The sequence below is a fragment of the Onychomys torridus genome, chromosome 16 (genome assembly GCF_903995425.1).
Source record: "Onychomys torridus chromosome 16, mOncTor1.1, whole genome shotgun sequence".
In the NCBI taxonomy this organism is placed as follows: Eukaryota; Metazoa; Chordata; class Mammalia; order Rodentia; family Cricetidae; genus Onychomys; species Onychomys torridus.
The window spans coordinates 5,438,620-5,454,716 of record NC_050458.1 but is presented as its reverse complement, the minus strand read 5'-3'; the positions used below and the strand labels follow the sequence as shown (position 1 = coordinate 5,454,716).

Below are 16,097 nucleotides of genomic sequence, written 5' to 3'. Positions count from 1 at the left end.
CTCTTGTTGAAGTGGGCTACATTTACTTTTGTTTAAAATTTCCAGGAATTATGGGTAGTCTCTTAGAGTCTGGTCCTGCTCCATTAAAATCAAATTATATGTTACATGTAGATTTTTTAGTGACAAACCTAGGTAATCTTTATTTCTCAAACATATTGTATTTAGACGTTGTACCATCCTGGTGTCATAGTTGGCACTGTCTATATGTTCTCTGGTTTTCTATTGACCAAGGTGTGCTTTCTTCTTTCACAGAGACTTCAGGAGACAGCTTTCCATTGATACCAGGCCATTCAGACCTGCTTCTGAGGGGAACCCTAGTGATGACCCTGACCCTCTGCCAGCTCATCGGCAGGCCCTTGGAGAGAGGCTTTACCCCCGAGTCCAAGCAATGCAACCTGTGAGTCCTGGGCACTGTCCTGCTGTTAAGCAGATGTGGGCTCCTTTCTCTGTTACATTAAAATGGCCCTTTTTTTCTTCTTTAATGTCAGCTACGAAGCAGCTACACTGTTGAGGAGTATGTTAGGCTGTACTGTGATAAGAAATTTTAAAAGAAAGTGTTGCTTGGAAGTAACTGTACTTGAATCTTTTACCCCACCAAACTTAAGTTTGAGACAATTCACTTCTGCCCAATTTGAGTTCCTTTTGTGTTAAAGAATTAGCTGTGTTTTATACTCATTTATATTTTTATGTGAATAAAACCTTTTTGAAGTAGATCTGTTAGCAAAAAATATAGACTGTCATATAAATATTCCAGACCCAACAAAACTGCTAGTTCATGGACTGTGTGTTCCTTGTCTAAATTGTTGATTAACCTTGAAGTTTCATAAAAAGCCTTGCTAGTTCACAGGAACATTTTTTTATTTTGATTGCCTTCTTTTGATTGTAGCTCTTAACACTCAGAGTTGATGACATAACACTTATTCATCTTTTGTAGGCATTTGCGAGTAAAATCACGGGCATGCTGTTGGAATTGTCCCCAGCACAGCTGCTTCTCCTGCTAGCAAGTGAAGATTCTCTAAGGGCAAGAGTGGATGAGGCCATGGAGCTCATTATTGCCCATGGACGGTAATGTGTGCGGTTGGAGCGGCAGCTCAGTTTAAACGTTAGCTATGTTATTTCCAGAGTGTGCTTTTCACCATATCCTAAAACTTAATGACAGCTCTAGAGAGATATCATTCAGTGGTTAAGAGTGCCTGTTGCTCTTCCAGAGGACACAGGTTTGGGTCCCAAGACCCACATGGCTGCTAACAAGTGTCTGCTACTCTAGTTCCAGAGGATCTGGTACCTTCTTCTAGCTTGGGGCACAGGTATACATGCAGGCAGAACACACACACACACACACACACACACACACACACACACACACACACCAAAATCTCAAAAAGCAAAGTCAAATACCTTTTTCAGATTAAAAAAATGGTGTCTTATAACTCATAAGTGCAATAGCTAAAATTTTCATGCTTTATTAGGTTATAGAAGGTATTTGACATTTAAAATTGTTCTGTTTTGTTCCTAAGACAAAGCTAGTCTTGAACCCCTAACCTCCTGCCTCAGACTGTGAATTCAGGGACTTAGAGCTACCATGTCTGGTTTAGAAGCAGTTTTATTTAGAAGAGATATATCTGAAATTTCTCTGAAGTACCTCAAATTCCCTGATTGGGAGTACCCATGGCAAGAGACCACATTATGCTCAGAATCTTGGTAAATCTCCTAAATTCTTGGGTTAAGTATGATATTCCTTTTAGGGCTCCAAATTTACCTTAAAATTTTGTGCAAGTTTTTTCTTTGCCTTATGCAAAGTATATTAGTTTAAATATGAAATCTAAAAATACCAAATATCCCTCTACTCAAGGTGACATATATTATGAAGATATGCCACTGGCTTACGAATTTCAGCCAGTTCGAAGCATGGATTAATTTAAATGTCTGAAAATGTATATGGTGCTATGAGCCTTATACATGCTAGGTATATTAGTCACTGATCTATTGCTGTGAAGGACTCTGAGCACAGCAACTCTTCTAAAGGAAAGCATTTATTTGGGGCTGAGTGATCTAGATCCACAGGCAGAAGGAAGCCAGAGAACTGGGCCTGGTTTGGGCTTTTGAAACTCCAAAGCCCACCCCCAGTGACACACCTCCTCCAACAAGGCCACGCCTCCTCATCCTAATCCTTCTCAAATAGTGCCACCCCCTGGTGACTAAGCGTTCAAATATCTGAGCCTGTGGGGGCCGTTCTTACTCAGACCACCACTCCAGCTAGGGACCACCGCTGTGTCCATCCTAGGCCTTAGGTCACCACGATGCAGTGAGCTACAGTTCCAGAAGTAGGACAGACAGCTGGGCTGAGCACCAGAGCTCAGCAGCCACTTCCCAAGCTAAGAGCTGTCCATCTACTGATAATGTCCTTTACTGCTATTTTCCTCTGGACCTTTTTTTTTTTTAGATTTGTTTGTTTGTTTGTTTATTACATATACAGTGTTCTGCCTGCATGTATACCTGCAGGCCAGAAGAGAGCACCAGATCTCATTACAGATGGTTGTGAGCCACCATGTGGGTGCTGGGAATAGAACTCAGGACCTTTGGGGAAGAGCAGCCAGTGCTCTTAACTTCTGAGCCATCTCTCCAGCACTTCTCTTGACTTTTATGTATTGTTTCTTTCTTCCTTGCCTTGTCTCTGGAGTTGTGATCAGACAAGAGTAGCTTAGCCCATTATACAGAAAATTGAGAGAAAGTTAAATTTTTTATAAGAAGATTTTATAAAACTATGGTAGCATTGGCAGTTTAGTACTTGTCATTGAGCATCACTAACATCTGGTTTTATGGAGTGAACAGTGAATTTACTAGGGGCGTATAATAAGACTTACCCTAGAGAATTTGATTGCTGGTGTAATTGTGTTCTGAGCATTTTTCTGCATTGCTTGCTTTGTGCTAAAGTTTTAGCATCCCAATAAAGACTGTATGTTGTCTTACGTCAGGGAATCGTAGCCATGTCTTGAATAGTATGTAGCAGTTAGTGGCATTTTGGGGGTTGGTTTGGTTGTTTTGTTTTTGAAACGTGCCTAAGCACTGGCCTTGAGTTTGCTCTGTAGTTAACTCTATAAGCACTAGGGTTGTAAGCGTATTCCATGGTTTTGGGTTAAATTGGTTTTTAAAATGTGTAATAAATATGAGCAGATACTTTGATACTAAATTTCAGACATTTCACCTCCATGGAATGAAAAAGGATTTCATTTAATTTTAGGGAAAATGGAGCTGATAGTATCTTGGACCTTGGATTATTAGACTCCTCGGAAAAGGTACAGGTAAGAGATTTTTTTAGTATATGTGTTAATGAGCAGTTAGAACAATAAGAGAGGAAGAAAACAGGAGATGTCTTTGTAAATAAAATGTATGATTTACAGTGCAGAAAGAGCAAGATATGTGGTTGAAATATTCAGAATCAAATTATAAAATTGAGTTAGATATTAACATAGTACCAGTCCCTTGGCTGTTTATGGTTGAACTCGGACTAACTTAAGGGTTAGTTTGGAGACTGAATAACAGAGGAAAGAGGCAGTATAGGATCTTAGGATCCACTTTTTCAAGAAGCTGTTGATGCTGAAGGTCAAAAAAACCAGTCTATCACTTTGTGGGTATGGTGTGCTTTGTTTCTTGTATTTCATAGTTAACCTAGCGCTAGCTAAGAGCAAACTTACTATATATAATCTCTCTCATTGGTCACACACACATAACAAAAATCAGTACAAAATGCAAAAAGGACCTACCTGTGAATTCTGAACAAATAAATAGTAGCACACAGATTGGAAAGAGAAGTCAGAACTTGACAAATGGCCATTACACTGTCTTTTCAGCAGGAAGGTAAAGCTGAACCTTGTTCTTTTTACCTGAAAGATAGCCAAGGCCTTTGAGAACTCCTGCCTAGGAAGCCCTGCCCAGTATCACAGGTTGTGCACATGCAGGCTGCACTGCATAGCGCAATGAACAGTTTTCAAGTAGAATTGGCATTGTAACTCCTGTGGTGTTAAAACCCTTCCCCCTCTAATGCAAGTTTTCATACAACTTAGAGTCACAACCTAATACTTAAAATGTACCAGCTACAAATCTTCCTAAGCTCAAAACTACTCAGTCGACAGAGAACCAGACAGGACTGACCAGTTCTCCTTCGAAAGGAGCTTGTGGATGGTATAGAGTTCTAGCAGGGAATACAGGGTTTAAGAAAGAGATCCAAACAAGTTTTTGGAGTAGAAGTACAACCTCTCAAAGAAAAAAAAGTCACTGGATGAGGCCAATAACAAGATAGAAAACAGAGTTCAAGTGTTGTCTCGGGGCTATGGCAATAACTAAAAGATCTGGTGACATGGTGTCTTTGGAAAGCGATAGGAGGAAGGTTAGTATAGAAAACTACTCGAAGTAATGCTGGGAAAATGACTTTTTTCTAAGATGTAGATTTACAAATTCAAGGTCAGTAGACTTGAAGCAGACTGTCCTAACACTGTCCAGATGCAGTTCAGAGAGGAACAGCAACAGTAGAATCTCGTCATTTGCGTGCTGCGGGAACTGGCTGGCCATCCAGAATTGGATGGCTAGTAAGAATGCCTTCTGAGCATTGAACAGAGGGTCTCACTCTAGCCCAGAGTGGCCTGGGACTTACTCAGGAGATCCTCCTGTTTCAGCCTTCCAGTGCTGGAGTTACAGGCCTGTGCTCTCATGCCTGGTTTATGCAGTAGAAAATGAACCCAGGGCTTTGTGCTTGCCAGGCACGCACTCTCCATCAGTCTGAGGCCCCAGTCCCAACTGCTTCTTTAGAATAGCCGACATGAAGATTTACTATACATAAGGTTTGTCATTACAGCTCAGAGTTTATATTTAATATTGTTATACACTACATTTAAATATGAATTCTGTTCTGCTTTTCTTTTACTTTGAATGATTTCAGAGAACCATTTTATATCTTTCTTTTTTTCAAATGAGCACCAGAGCCTCATCTCTCCCGACTGTTTGTAGGAAAACCGAAAGCGTCACGGCTCTAGTCGGAGTGTGGTAGACATGGATTTAGACGACACAGACGACGGCGACGACAGTGCCCCTTTGTTTCACCAGCCCGGGAAGAGAGGCTTCTACACTCCGAGACCCGGCAAAAACACAGAAGCAAGGTTGAATTGTTTCAGAAACATTGGCAGGTAAACTAACTGTCCTCAATCTTTAAATCTGGGGATTGGACCAGGGCTTTGTCACATGCTAAGCATGTTCTCCACCACTGAGCTACTCCTCTAGCCCAAGCTTTGTGTGTAGCCCAGGCTGGCCTCAAATTTCTGATCTTCCTACTAACCTCTCAGGGCTGTGGAACGAGGTGTGTCACCACATACCCTGGCTAAAACTACATAGCCTTAAAATTGGATATATACTCTACTTTATACTAGGCAGAAATGATCCTTAGAGGATTTCTCAAAATATATTTTATATATATTTTATGTATGTGTGGGACTAATTCTACAATTGGTTTTGAATTTAAATTATATTTCTGTTCTTATTTTTAGGATTCTTGGACTATGTCTGTTGCAAAATGAACTATGTCCTATCACATTGAATAGGCATGTAATTAAAGTGTTGCTTGGTAGAAAAGTAAGTTTAATGCATATGACTGATTTTACAATTGTAAACATTTCTTTTGCAAATTAAATGATGGTACACTGTATAGTATTCAGTTTATGGTAAAGCATTATAATTGTCAAAGATTTAATGATATAGTCTAAGTCTTTGTATATGGGGAGATGGCACAGTAAAGTTGCTAACAGTTATGGTTGGTTCCTGACAAACCTGAATCTTACTGAAGAGAAATCCTCTTGACAACTTCATAAAGATACAAGCACTATGCTTGGCACACATTGCTAGGGAAGCCAAAGCTACCATAATTGGTCACAAGTGGGTGGTAGTAGAGTATAGAAATAATCTTAAACAACATTCTAACTTGAAAAATACATGTGCCACAGAGGGGCCAAAGAGCTGACATGGGTGATATTCATATGGCTTATAGAATTAGATTATTTTCTTTAAGTGTTGATAGTCTGATTGCCTGGTGAGATTAACATGCGCTGCTAACTATTCAGCTGTATCACAACAATTCCTAAAGCTATTACAAAGAAATAAGAATCTTTTTCAGAGATGGCTATAACATACATCTACTGTAAATTGAATTGTTATAGCTGTAGTCTACTAATACCCCCTTTAGTGGTTTTTATTAGCACATAGTAGTTATGCACAATAATGAGTTTATTATGACATTTTTACCTGTGTACACAGTTGATTTTGGTCATAGCCCCCCAATCTCCTCATGTTGTTTTGTCCCCTTCCTGCTCTCTTTAGTTCCTTCTTCAGCTTTCATGTCTGTCTGTGACCAAGTGGTTTATGTTTGTGATTTAGTGGGTGTCATTAAGGTTGTTTACAGGAGCATGGACACTTGACCAGTAGTTAAATCACTGAAGAGAACGGTCTGTGTTATCCCCCTCACCCCCATCAACCATTACTTGTATAAATTGCTAGAGAGATGTGGGCACTGTGAGCTCTCAAGTCCATGGCTTGGTATTGATGGCCCTGTCTTGAGCTTGTTTGATTTTGATAATTCAAGAGCCTTGATGAGCTCCACAGTCAGTTTCTACACTGCGGCTTTCTCTAGCTTTCACACACACACACACACACACACACACACACACACACACACACACATCTCCCAGTCTGCTTCTTACACAGTAGACTCTGAGCCTTGAGCAGGGTGATACAGACCTCCCACTTATGGCTGGACGACAGTCAACACTCATTCTGGGTACTTTGACCAGTTGAGTCTGCAGTCAAACTGACTGCCGCAAAAGAAACTTCTCTAACAGCAAGCAGACAGCAACACTAAATGTGTGGGCATAAACAATTAGTTAGAAGACAATTTGATAAGTATGCCATGACCATTCAACAAAACAATTACAGAAACCTTTCCACTAGGGCCTATGGCCTCCTCATCATGGGTGTTTGGTCACATTTTAGTACTAAATTAATTGTCTTTAAAAAATCACTGACTATTGTTTGCTGTTTAAATGAGTCTATTATAATGAGAGGTATATATTTTCTTTATTAGCTGGGACCACAATTTAACTCTTGACATGTCCAGCTAAAATGCTTTTGTGCATAGACCTTGAGTGAAAACCAAAGCTCTTAACAATAAAGATGTTAGTATGTTCACTGTTCAGTTCATGAGATCTGGTAGACTTTAGTTTAACTCAGTGATGTGACCTTTATAAGTTGCCAGACTTCTTAGAGCAGTTAGATGGGATTTACTAACCTGTGTTGTGTGGAGACCATCACGAGCACATGACATAGTCAAGAGCCACCTTAGTAGTTACACGGTGGTCACTGTTCCATAAAGAAAGCTGGCTTTCCCAATGATTCTTAAAGCATGCTGCTGGCTCCACCTCATAACAGTTAACTTCTGGTTCCTGTTACAAAAGAATGGAAATGAATTGTGAAAGCTAAAGGTTTATTAATTTTTTCTCTCTTTGTGAAAAATCCTTTATCACTGTAAAATTAGGGCTAGGATATAGCTCAGTGGTAGAGCATTTACTTAGCATGCACACAGTTCTGGGTTCAGTCCCTGTCACTTCCCTCCCCTCAAAGACAAAGTCATCAGAGACTGTCATTTACTATTGGGTCAAGAAAAGAGGTTTCTTTTCAGATTGTCCTGTGTGATTATTTCCTTAGGTCAACTGGCATGACTTTGCTTTTTTTGACCCTGTAATGTATGAGAGTTTGCGACAACTGATCCTGGCATCTCAGAGTTCAGATGCTGATGCTGTTTTCTCAGCAATGGACTTGGCATTTGCAATTGACCTGTGTAAAGAAGAGGGTGGAGGACAGGTAAGGCAAATCCACAGTTTCCTGGTGTTTGGCTTATTTTATAAAGAACGATTCGGCTTGGGACTGAGGAGTCAGGGTGCATACATACAGACAAGAGTGAGCACTGTAAGAGGTGACAGAGAGGAGTCAGGGATTAGTGAGACAGACTGAGACAGACTTGTACTCAGTTAGGCTGACAAGGTAACTGACAAGGTTTGCACCTCTTAGATATTTGTCAGAGAAAGACTCAGCATTTAATCCTAAAATTTTAGAAAAAAAAAAAAAGTTCTCATGAGCTGTTATTGTTGTCAGAATTGTTTTTAAATGTCACTGCTGAATCGTTCACAGGTTGAACTCATTGCAAATGGTGTGAATATACCAGTCACTCCTCAGAATGTCTATGAGTATGTGAGGAAGTATGCAGAGCACAGGATGTTGGTAGTTGCAGAACAGCCATTACATGTGAGTATTTTCTAGAAAAGTACCATGTCATGTGATGAAGCTATTTTTATTCTTGCATTGTGGTGAATTAGCCCAGTAATCTGTCTACAAAAGGCCCAAATTTTCAAATGTAAAATCATTTTATAACTAAAGTTGAGAGTTCAGACTAAGTACTCATGTTCTTTTGGGTATAACTATTGGAAATTATGTAATGATTAGAAAATAGCTCTGGTGAGCAAACGTTGCTAGTGGATCCTGTCACCACCTGTATTTACTACCCTAACTTAGAAAGAGTCATTGGATTCAGTCAGTCATATTTACTAAATGCAAAGATACCCCTAGCAACATATGCAAAGGAAGAGGCTGTATTAAGCAGAGCTTAATTCCAAGTACAAGCTTCACCAAAATTTGTTTAGGGAAGCCTAAGATCTTGTCACAACCCAGAGTTTTTATTGGTCCTGCACACCTAGCCATGACCACTGAAGTTTTAGAGGAAAGCATGTTTCTACTATCATATTGTTAACACAAATAGTTTAGACTATTGCTTAACGGCAGTTTCATTGCCCTAAGCACAGTAATGGAGGAGGCATCCCAAAAATGAAGTTCTCAAGACAACAACCAGCTTTGCATCCAGGCCCTTTCAGAAAGCAACACACCGGACCTGTACTATTAATGCTTTCCCTTCCTAGGATAAAGCTTGTATAAATTCAAGAGTGGTGGTGATTCTTGTGCTGGGTTAGTACTCCCCTGGCTACCTTCTAGCTGCACACTGGCAGGTTACCAGTACTTTATTTAGTGCACTGGTTTCCTTCTCTGCAAAATGAGGGTAAGATTGAACAATTGATGTATGGGAGGTACTTGGAACAACACAACTCGCTCGCTCCCTCCCTCTCTTTCTCCCTCCCTCACACACACTCACACACTGGAACATTTTTCAGTGACTTTGGGTTTAAGTCTGGGAGGTTTGTGGTTAATTGTGCTTTTTTTTAGGGTGCACTTTTGCCAAATTGAAGCAATGCAGTGATGCCTATCAACTGTGCCACCCGTGCATTATTTATATAATTTAAAAAGTAACTTCAGTTTTATCTTGGGATATAAAAATACTAGGTGACTTCTGAACTGTAGCCTGTTCGCTGTGCTCAGCTCTTCCCCTGGTGTCTTGAATCTGTAAAGAGGAAAGTCAAATTACAGCCCTGCCTTCCCTCTCTTTTCTTAGAGAACTAGCATTTTTTTAGAGAATGCAGCTAGAATTTGATGTAGAGCTTTAATAATATGAACAGATGCCATGGAAAGTAAAGTACTGGTTATAATAAAAGAAAAAAACTTGAAATTCTCTAGGCAATGAGGAAGGGTCTACTAGATGTGCTTCCAAAAAATTCTTTAGAAGACTTAACAGCAGAAGACTTCCGGCTTTTGGTGAACGGCTGTGGGGAAGTCAATGTGCAGATGCTGATCAGTTTCACCTCTTTCAACGATGAGTCAGGTAGGAAACGACATGTCTTCCTGAAGAGAGGAAGCTGGAGCATGCTTAATGTGTCCTCAGAGGTTCTGGATCTGAGAGTCTTTCCCAAGTTACCCTGCAGATAGGCAGGTTGGTTTTTAGTATTACCTTTAAGGGTATGATTAAATGAAATTTAACATTTTGATAGCTTAGAATTAGGTTACTCTTTTGTTTTTGTTTTTAATGGGAGGCCTAGGTAGGAGAATATGAAGTTTGAAGCCAGCCTCAGATACATAGTGAGAACCTGCCTAAAAAACAAAATATGTGCATGCTTGCACACATGCACACACACACACAACCCAAACAAAAAGATGGCTATAAATTTAGAGCACAGTAAAATTGTTTCTGGTGAGAAAATGACTTTTATATACTAAAGTAACAAAAATAATGTTTTCTGTGCCTCAGCTAGTGAAAGAATTTGATTACATAATGTTTACTGTGTAGAGTTGTAAGTGGGTCACTTTATTGTAAAGACACAAAGTCACATGATGAATCTAGAAGGGAAAAAAAAGTGGTGATAAGCTTTATCTCAGTGTTTGATTTGCCCTGAAATTGTTTTCTTTTTCAGGCATTCAGGGTAAGTGTAGACTTTGGAGCTCTTGGAAGGTGATTAGAAAGTTGATTGGGAAGATTGTAGTTATACTAGGGTTACTACATGCATGAATGCGGATTTTTTTTTCTATTTTGTTAAGTAGCCTCCACCAAATTATAAATTTTATTTTATTATTTTTGGTGTTTTTGAAACAAGGCCTATGCAGCACTCGTGCAGCTCACTGCATAGACCAGGCTAGTCTTGATCTCACAGAGAACGCACTTGCCTCTGCCTCTGAGTGCTGGGATTAAAGGTATACGCCAGCCCAGATTACAGAAAAAATTGAAAACCTTTTTTTCTCTTTTATTACCTTCATGCTTGGTGATTTTTAGTTTGTATATAATGGGTTTTGTGACACATTTTAGTGTCAGCACGTAGAAGAACTTGGTTCATTTAAAAAGCAGAACTATAGCAGAGGAAACGAGCAGCATCTGGTCAGAGGAGCAGCACTCTCTGGGGTTGTCTCTCACCCTGCGGTCAGTGAGTGAATGGGGGTCTGCCTCCTAAAAGGTGGATCACATGGCAGGGTTATGAACTCGGTGATTTTAGAAGCACTGGCTTAGGGTCACATGAGAAGACTCAAGTTTACAGATGAGTCATGGACTGTTGGTTTGGGTGGGGACAGTTAACTTGGCTTTTACTGGTTTCAAGTCAGGATTCCCTGATTATTTTCAAAGGCTTTTAAAATGCAGATAGCTCTAGTCCTCTTTTGTAAAGTCTATCTCTTTGTTTATATAAGAAGTTTACCAGTATTCAGAAGAAGCACCATCTAATACAACACGTGATTTTATATTCTTAGGAGAGAACGCTGACAAGCTTCTCCAGTTCAAGCGTTGGTTCTGGTCAATAGTAGAGAAAATGAGCATGACAGAACGGCAGGACCTTGTAAGTTAAAGGACAAAAGAAACACAAGGGTTTGCTGTGTTTGTCTTGGGTGTTTGAGGAGATGGGGTGGTGGGTTTCCCTCGAAGAACATAGCTTACCAATAAAAGTCATGTGAAATCTGTTAGTATTTCTCTTAACTATCGATTTTGATTGATCATTCTTGTTTTTTAATTTCTCATACACACACACACACACACACACACACACACACACACACACACACCTGTGCACCATGTGTATGTAGTGCTTTCCAAGGCCAGAAGAAAGCATCAGATCCCCGGGACAAGAGTCATAGGTCATATGTCATTTTGAGTCATCTTTTTGGTGCTGGAGATCAAATCCAGGTCTTCTGGGAGAGCATCCAGTCAGTGTACTTTGCTGCTGAGCCGCCTCTCTAGCCCCAACTCATTCATTCTTAAACTTTTTACATGAAGATTTTTCTTACCCATTAAATGAGTGAATGGGGACCAGCTTTGCTCTGGTACTTCTAAGATGAAGTTCCTAGGAAATATCCACAATTACTTAAGTTTCTGAGCTACTCTGGAAAGTTAGATTGACTTTAGGGCTTAGTTGTTCAAAGTAAATGCCATAGATTAAATTCTGTTACAGAAAATTGGTACATGAATAAACAAGGTAGATCACTGCAAAGTGTTTTGTATTCATAAAAATAAATATTTCTGCGAAGAAGCATTTCTTTGGTTTATTTAGTAGCAGGAATAGAGTAACAGTTGACATTTACTGGGCATCATTTGTTTACACTGTGTGTTGTACAAAATAAATTGGTACTGGAGTTCCATATGATTTTATTGTGTAATTTTGATGTATTGTGGATATTAGCGGCAATAATACTGAGTTATTTTGCTAGTAGATAAAATATTTAGATAGCTTGTGGGAGTGTTAGTTTTTCTTTTCTTTAGAAATATGTTTTTTTTCCAAGAGGTACTTAGAGAAGTTAGCTGTTGTAAAGGCTCTTAGAGGTCATTGGCCAACAGCTTCAGGTCAGATGAGAAAACTTGGGCCTTGGGATCATTACTTTAAAGTCAACAATAACAACAACGACGACAAAATAATATAACATCTTCTCTAAGATTGATTTATTATGTGTACAGTGTTCTGCCTACATGGATCCCTGCAGGCCAGAAGAGGGCACCAGATCTCATTACAGATGGTTGTGAGCCACCATGTGGGTGCTGGGAATTGAACTCAGGACCTCTGGAAGAATAGCCAGTGCTCTTAACCACTGAGCCATCTCTCCAGCCCCTGAACATTTTTTTAAATGCAGTTTATTGAAGTATAATTGATTCTGTTTTTTAGTAAAAGAAAATAATTTTAAAACTAAGGGATATTTTGTTTTTTATTTTTTGAAATTATAATTGCATCATTTCTCTCTTCCTCCCTCCAAACCCTCCCATATACCCCTCCTAGCTCTTTGTCAAATACATGGTCTCTATGGTCTCTACACCCCCCCCCCCCCCCAGTGTCCGTCCGTCTGTCTGTTTCTGTGTGTGTGTGTGTGTGTTCATGTTCCTAAATACATATGTAAAACCTGCTCGGCTGTATAATGTTAATGTAGATGTGTGTGTTTTCAGGGGAGACATTCTGTGTTGAATCACCATGTAGTGTGCTTTCTCTGGGAGAGGTTTATTCTGCTCTCAACACTTCTTAGTTGTCCGTAGTCATTTGTCTATGGTTGCAGCTTCCTGGACTTCTCCCCTCCCCATCCGTCCATCTCAGCATGTTTGTTGTTGATCTTGGGCAGTCACGTTTGTGAGACTTTATTTTTAAACTAGGTTTTAAACATCAGAGTTGTTGATTATGTTGCCAGAATTAAGGTTGACTATAAACCTATAAAAGTCACAATTGTAATTCTATGTTCTTATTTAGGTTTACTTTTGGACATCAAGCCCATCATTGCCAGCCAGTGAAGAAGGTTTTCAACCTATGCCTTCAATCACAATAAGACCACCAGATGACCAACATCTTCCGACTGCAAATACTTGTATTTCTCGACTTTATGTCCCACTCTATTCCTCTAAACAGATTCTCAAACAAAAATTGCTACTCGCCATTAAGACCAAGAATTTTGGTTTTGTGTAGAGTATAAAAAGTGTGTATTGCCGTGTAATATTACTAGCTAATTTTGTAGATTTTTTTTTTCCCATTTGTCTATAAAAGTTTATGGAAGTTAATGCTGTCATGCCCCCCTGGTGGTACCTTAAAGAGATTAAATGCAAACATTCCTCGCTGAGTTTGTAGCTTAAAGGCCTGAGAAGCACTGGCACCGTTTGTCTATGATGGTTGGCCAGTCGCCATCTTCTAGGTCTAACCCCAGCCAAAGATGACAGCAGAACAACGTAATTTACACTGTGATTTATCTTTTTTGCTGAGGGGGAAATGTAAAATGTTCTGAAAATTCACTGCTGCCTTTGTGGAAAGTGTTTCAGCAAAGGTTCTTGTATAGAGGGAATAGGGAATTTCAAAATAAAAAATTAAGTATGTTCTGTGTTTTCATTTTAACTTTTTTTATGGTGTTTAATTTGTGGTTGACTGCAATTCTGTATCATGTGTATGGAACTTGTAAAAAGTTCTTGACATTCAGATTTTAGAGACGAAATCACTTTTACCTATAAAAACCACTTCTATTGCGAGTTATTTCAGCTGCATTGAGCTCTAGGATATTAAATGATACTACTACTATTTTGCATGTAATTTGTTCAGTTGAGAGAGGGCACTTTTTTTGTACATATGACGGGGCCAACGCACAATACTTTATCACAGTTACCTTTCTTTCTTTGTATCCATGTTTCAATGCAGTCAGACAGGCTATTGCCCTTCATCCTAACCAGACATTGTGCTAAGGTAATTCAGTTATGTGTGCTCAGCTGGGCACTTTCTGATAACTGTAAAATGTTTTATAAGATCATGATTACTGAAAATACATTTTGGAAAATTTTAAATGTTCGTGAGCAGCTTAACTACTTTTGTATCTAGCCTTTTTTTAAGTATCTTGTTACATTTTACTTTTTTAAATAAATTACAGAAGAAATGTCAAGTAATATTGAAGAAACAGTTTTTATTTATATAGTTGTACATTTTTTAAGCTAAGGGCAATGCACTGACATGGTTATATTCATACATTTTTTTAAAGTTTATATACATATGGACTATAAGAACATTAAGAAAACCAGTCCACATTTTACAGTTAGCAGAGAATCCTGAATGGCATCCAGCCGGGCCCTTTTTTTTTTTTACAAGTAAAAGTGAAGTGTGGCCATTAATTGGCACAGAAAGTTTGAGTTAACTAACAGAAAACTAAATGACAGGTTTTGTTTTTGTTTTTAATGACTATGTGACCAATGCCCTTACATTCTGAGGACTTAGCAGTTTTCTTCAGTGGGGTGACAAGGAACAACAAAAAGTCCCTCTAGGATTTAAAGTAGTCACTTTCAATGTGAAAATGATGGACAGTTCCCTGTCCTCACCTGTGGTTTCAATTCCTATTTAGGACTTCTGGCCTTGGATAGTTGTCATGTTTAAAAGGACTGTAGTTTTATTATATAACTTCCTTCAAAAGACTGAACCACATGGCATTCTCAACCTGTTAACTAAAATATATTAAACTGAATCATAGTGAAGGTCACTATATTACTTAAAACTTATTTAACAACATGCTGTATTAGATGTGTGTAAGTTAGCCAAAGTGAGACATTGGTTTTTATGTCTAAATATTATTCTGAATTTAGAGCTAACAAGCATCAGTGTGTTTGAAAGATACAGAACATCAACATAAGTCACACAACAGGCTTGATCAATCGTAAATGAACAAATTAGACTAGGACACTGAAGCCCTTGTTGTAAATTTATTCTTAATAGTTACTGAAAGAATGAAAATATTTAAAATAAAGTGACATGTCTGAGGTCTTCCAAAATCAAGATTTGGTTAAAATGCTTTTAGTAATAGTAAAAGCAGAGTGAGGTTTTGGTTTTTTTTTGGTTTTGTTTTGTTTTGTTTCTTTAGTAAAGCATAAAATGATTCTAAATGTAAAATAAAGTCATACAAAATAAGGTTCTCTTTTGGTCTTGTTTAGCGATTGAGACAGAACTGGAGGCAATTCAGGAAGACCAAGAATGAACTTGACTGGTTTGGAGCTTTGCTACTTTGCTTTCCCCACAGTATGACTATCAGGATGGCTCTATGATGGCTTACTGGGGTGGACTTGTGAGGGTTTTTCAAAAGAAATTATTTTACTACATTAAGTTCCCAGACAACATCTTCCTTATAAAGATAGGGTTATTTTGATGAATGTAATGACAGCTGCAAGGCTCAAGCTAAAATTGAAAGCATCTTTGAGGAAATAATTCTCACACTTTTGTGGCAGAGATTTACTTGTGGTTTGTTAATGCAGACGCCTGGGCACTGTCTGCTGTCTCTTCTCTGATCCACTAAGTGGTGGAAGCTAGCCGTCTTCATCATAATAGAACAGCATCCAGGTGAATTCTAAAACTCGGCCCAGAGATCATCCATCTCACTCGTGGATGTAAATACACTAAAGTCAAGCCTTTCTTACTTGAAATCTATGAGAAAAGTACAACTGTTGATCAGTCCTGGCTCCCACTTGATCATGGTTGGATGGATGTGCCTTTAATGTCCCTGAGTAGTGGTTGAAAGTACTTTACAATGTATATTTACATCAACTGAAATGGGTATGAACATACAGATAACCATTCCGTTACCTCACATGTGACCTTGCTTAGTCTCTTATGTTACCTTGCTTACAATTCAAACACATTAGATTTCTG

The 16,097-nt window shown here is 38.8% G+C and overlaps 1 protein-coding gene across 2 annotated transcripts in view; it reads left to right on the top strand.

The window, feature by feature from the left end:
- Ubr5 (ubiquitin protein ligase E3 component n-recognin 5) overlaps positions 1–13,814 on the top strand; it is a 116,423-nt gene extending 102,609 nt beyond the window's left edge. For both annotated transcript variants that reach the window (XM_036208260.1, XM_036208259.1), the window contains exons 50-59: positions 253–397; positions 935–1,065; positions 3,242–3,302; positions 5,005–5,180; positions 5,538–5,622; positions 7,744–7,899; positions 8,227–8,340; positions 9,658–9,802; positions 11,212–11,297; positions 13,182–13,814. In XM_036208260.1, coding sequence (XP_036064153.1) covers positions 253–397; positions 935–1,065; positions 3,242–3,302; positions 5,005–5,180; positions 5,538–5,622; positions 7,744–7,899; positions 8,227–8,340; positions 9,658–9,802; positions 11,212–11,297; positions 13,182–13,394 — 1,312 coding nt within the window. In that variant the 3' untranslated portion in view covers positions 13,395–13,814. The remainder of the gene's footprint in view (positions 1–252; positions 398–934; positions 1,066–3,241; positions 3,303–5,004; positions 5,181–5,537; positions 5,623–7,743; positions 7,900–8,226; positions 8,341–9,657; positions 9,803–11,211; positions 11,298–13,181) is intronic.
- The last annotated feature ends 2,283 nt before the right edge of the window (positions 13,815–16,097 follow it).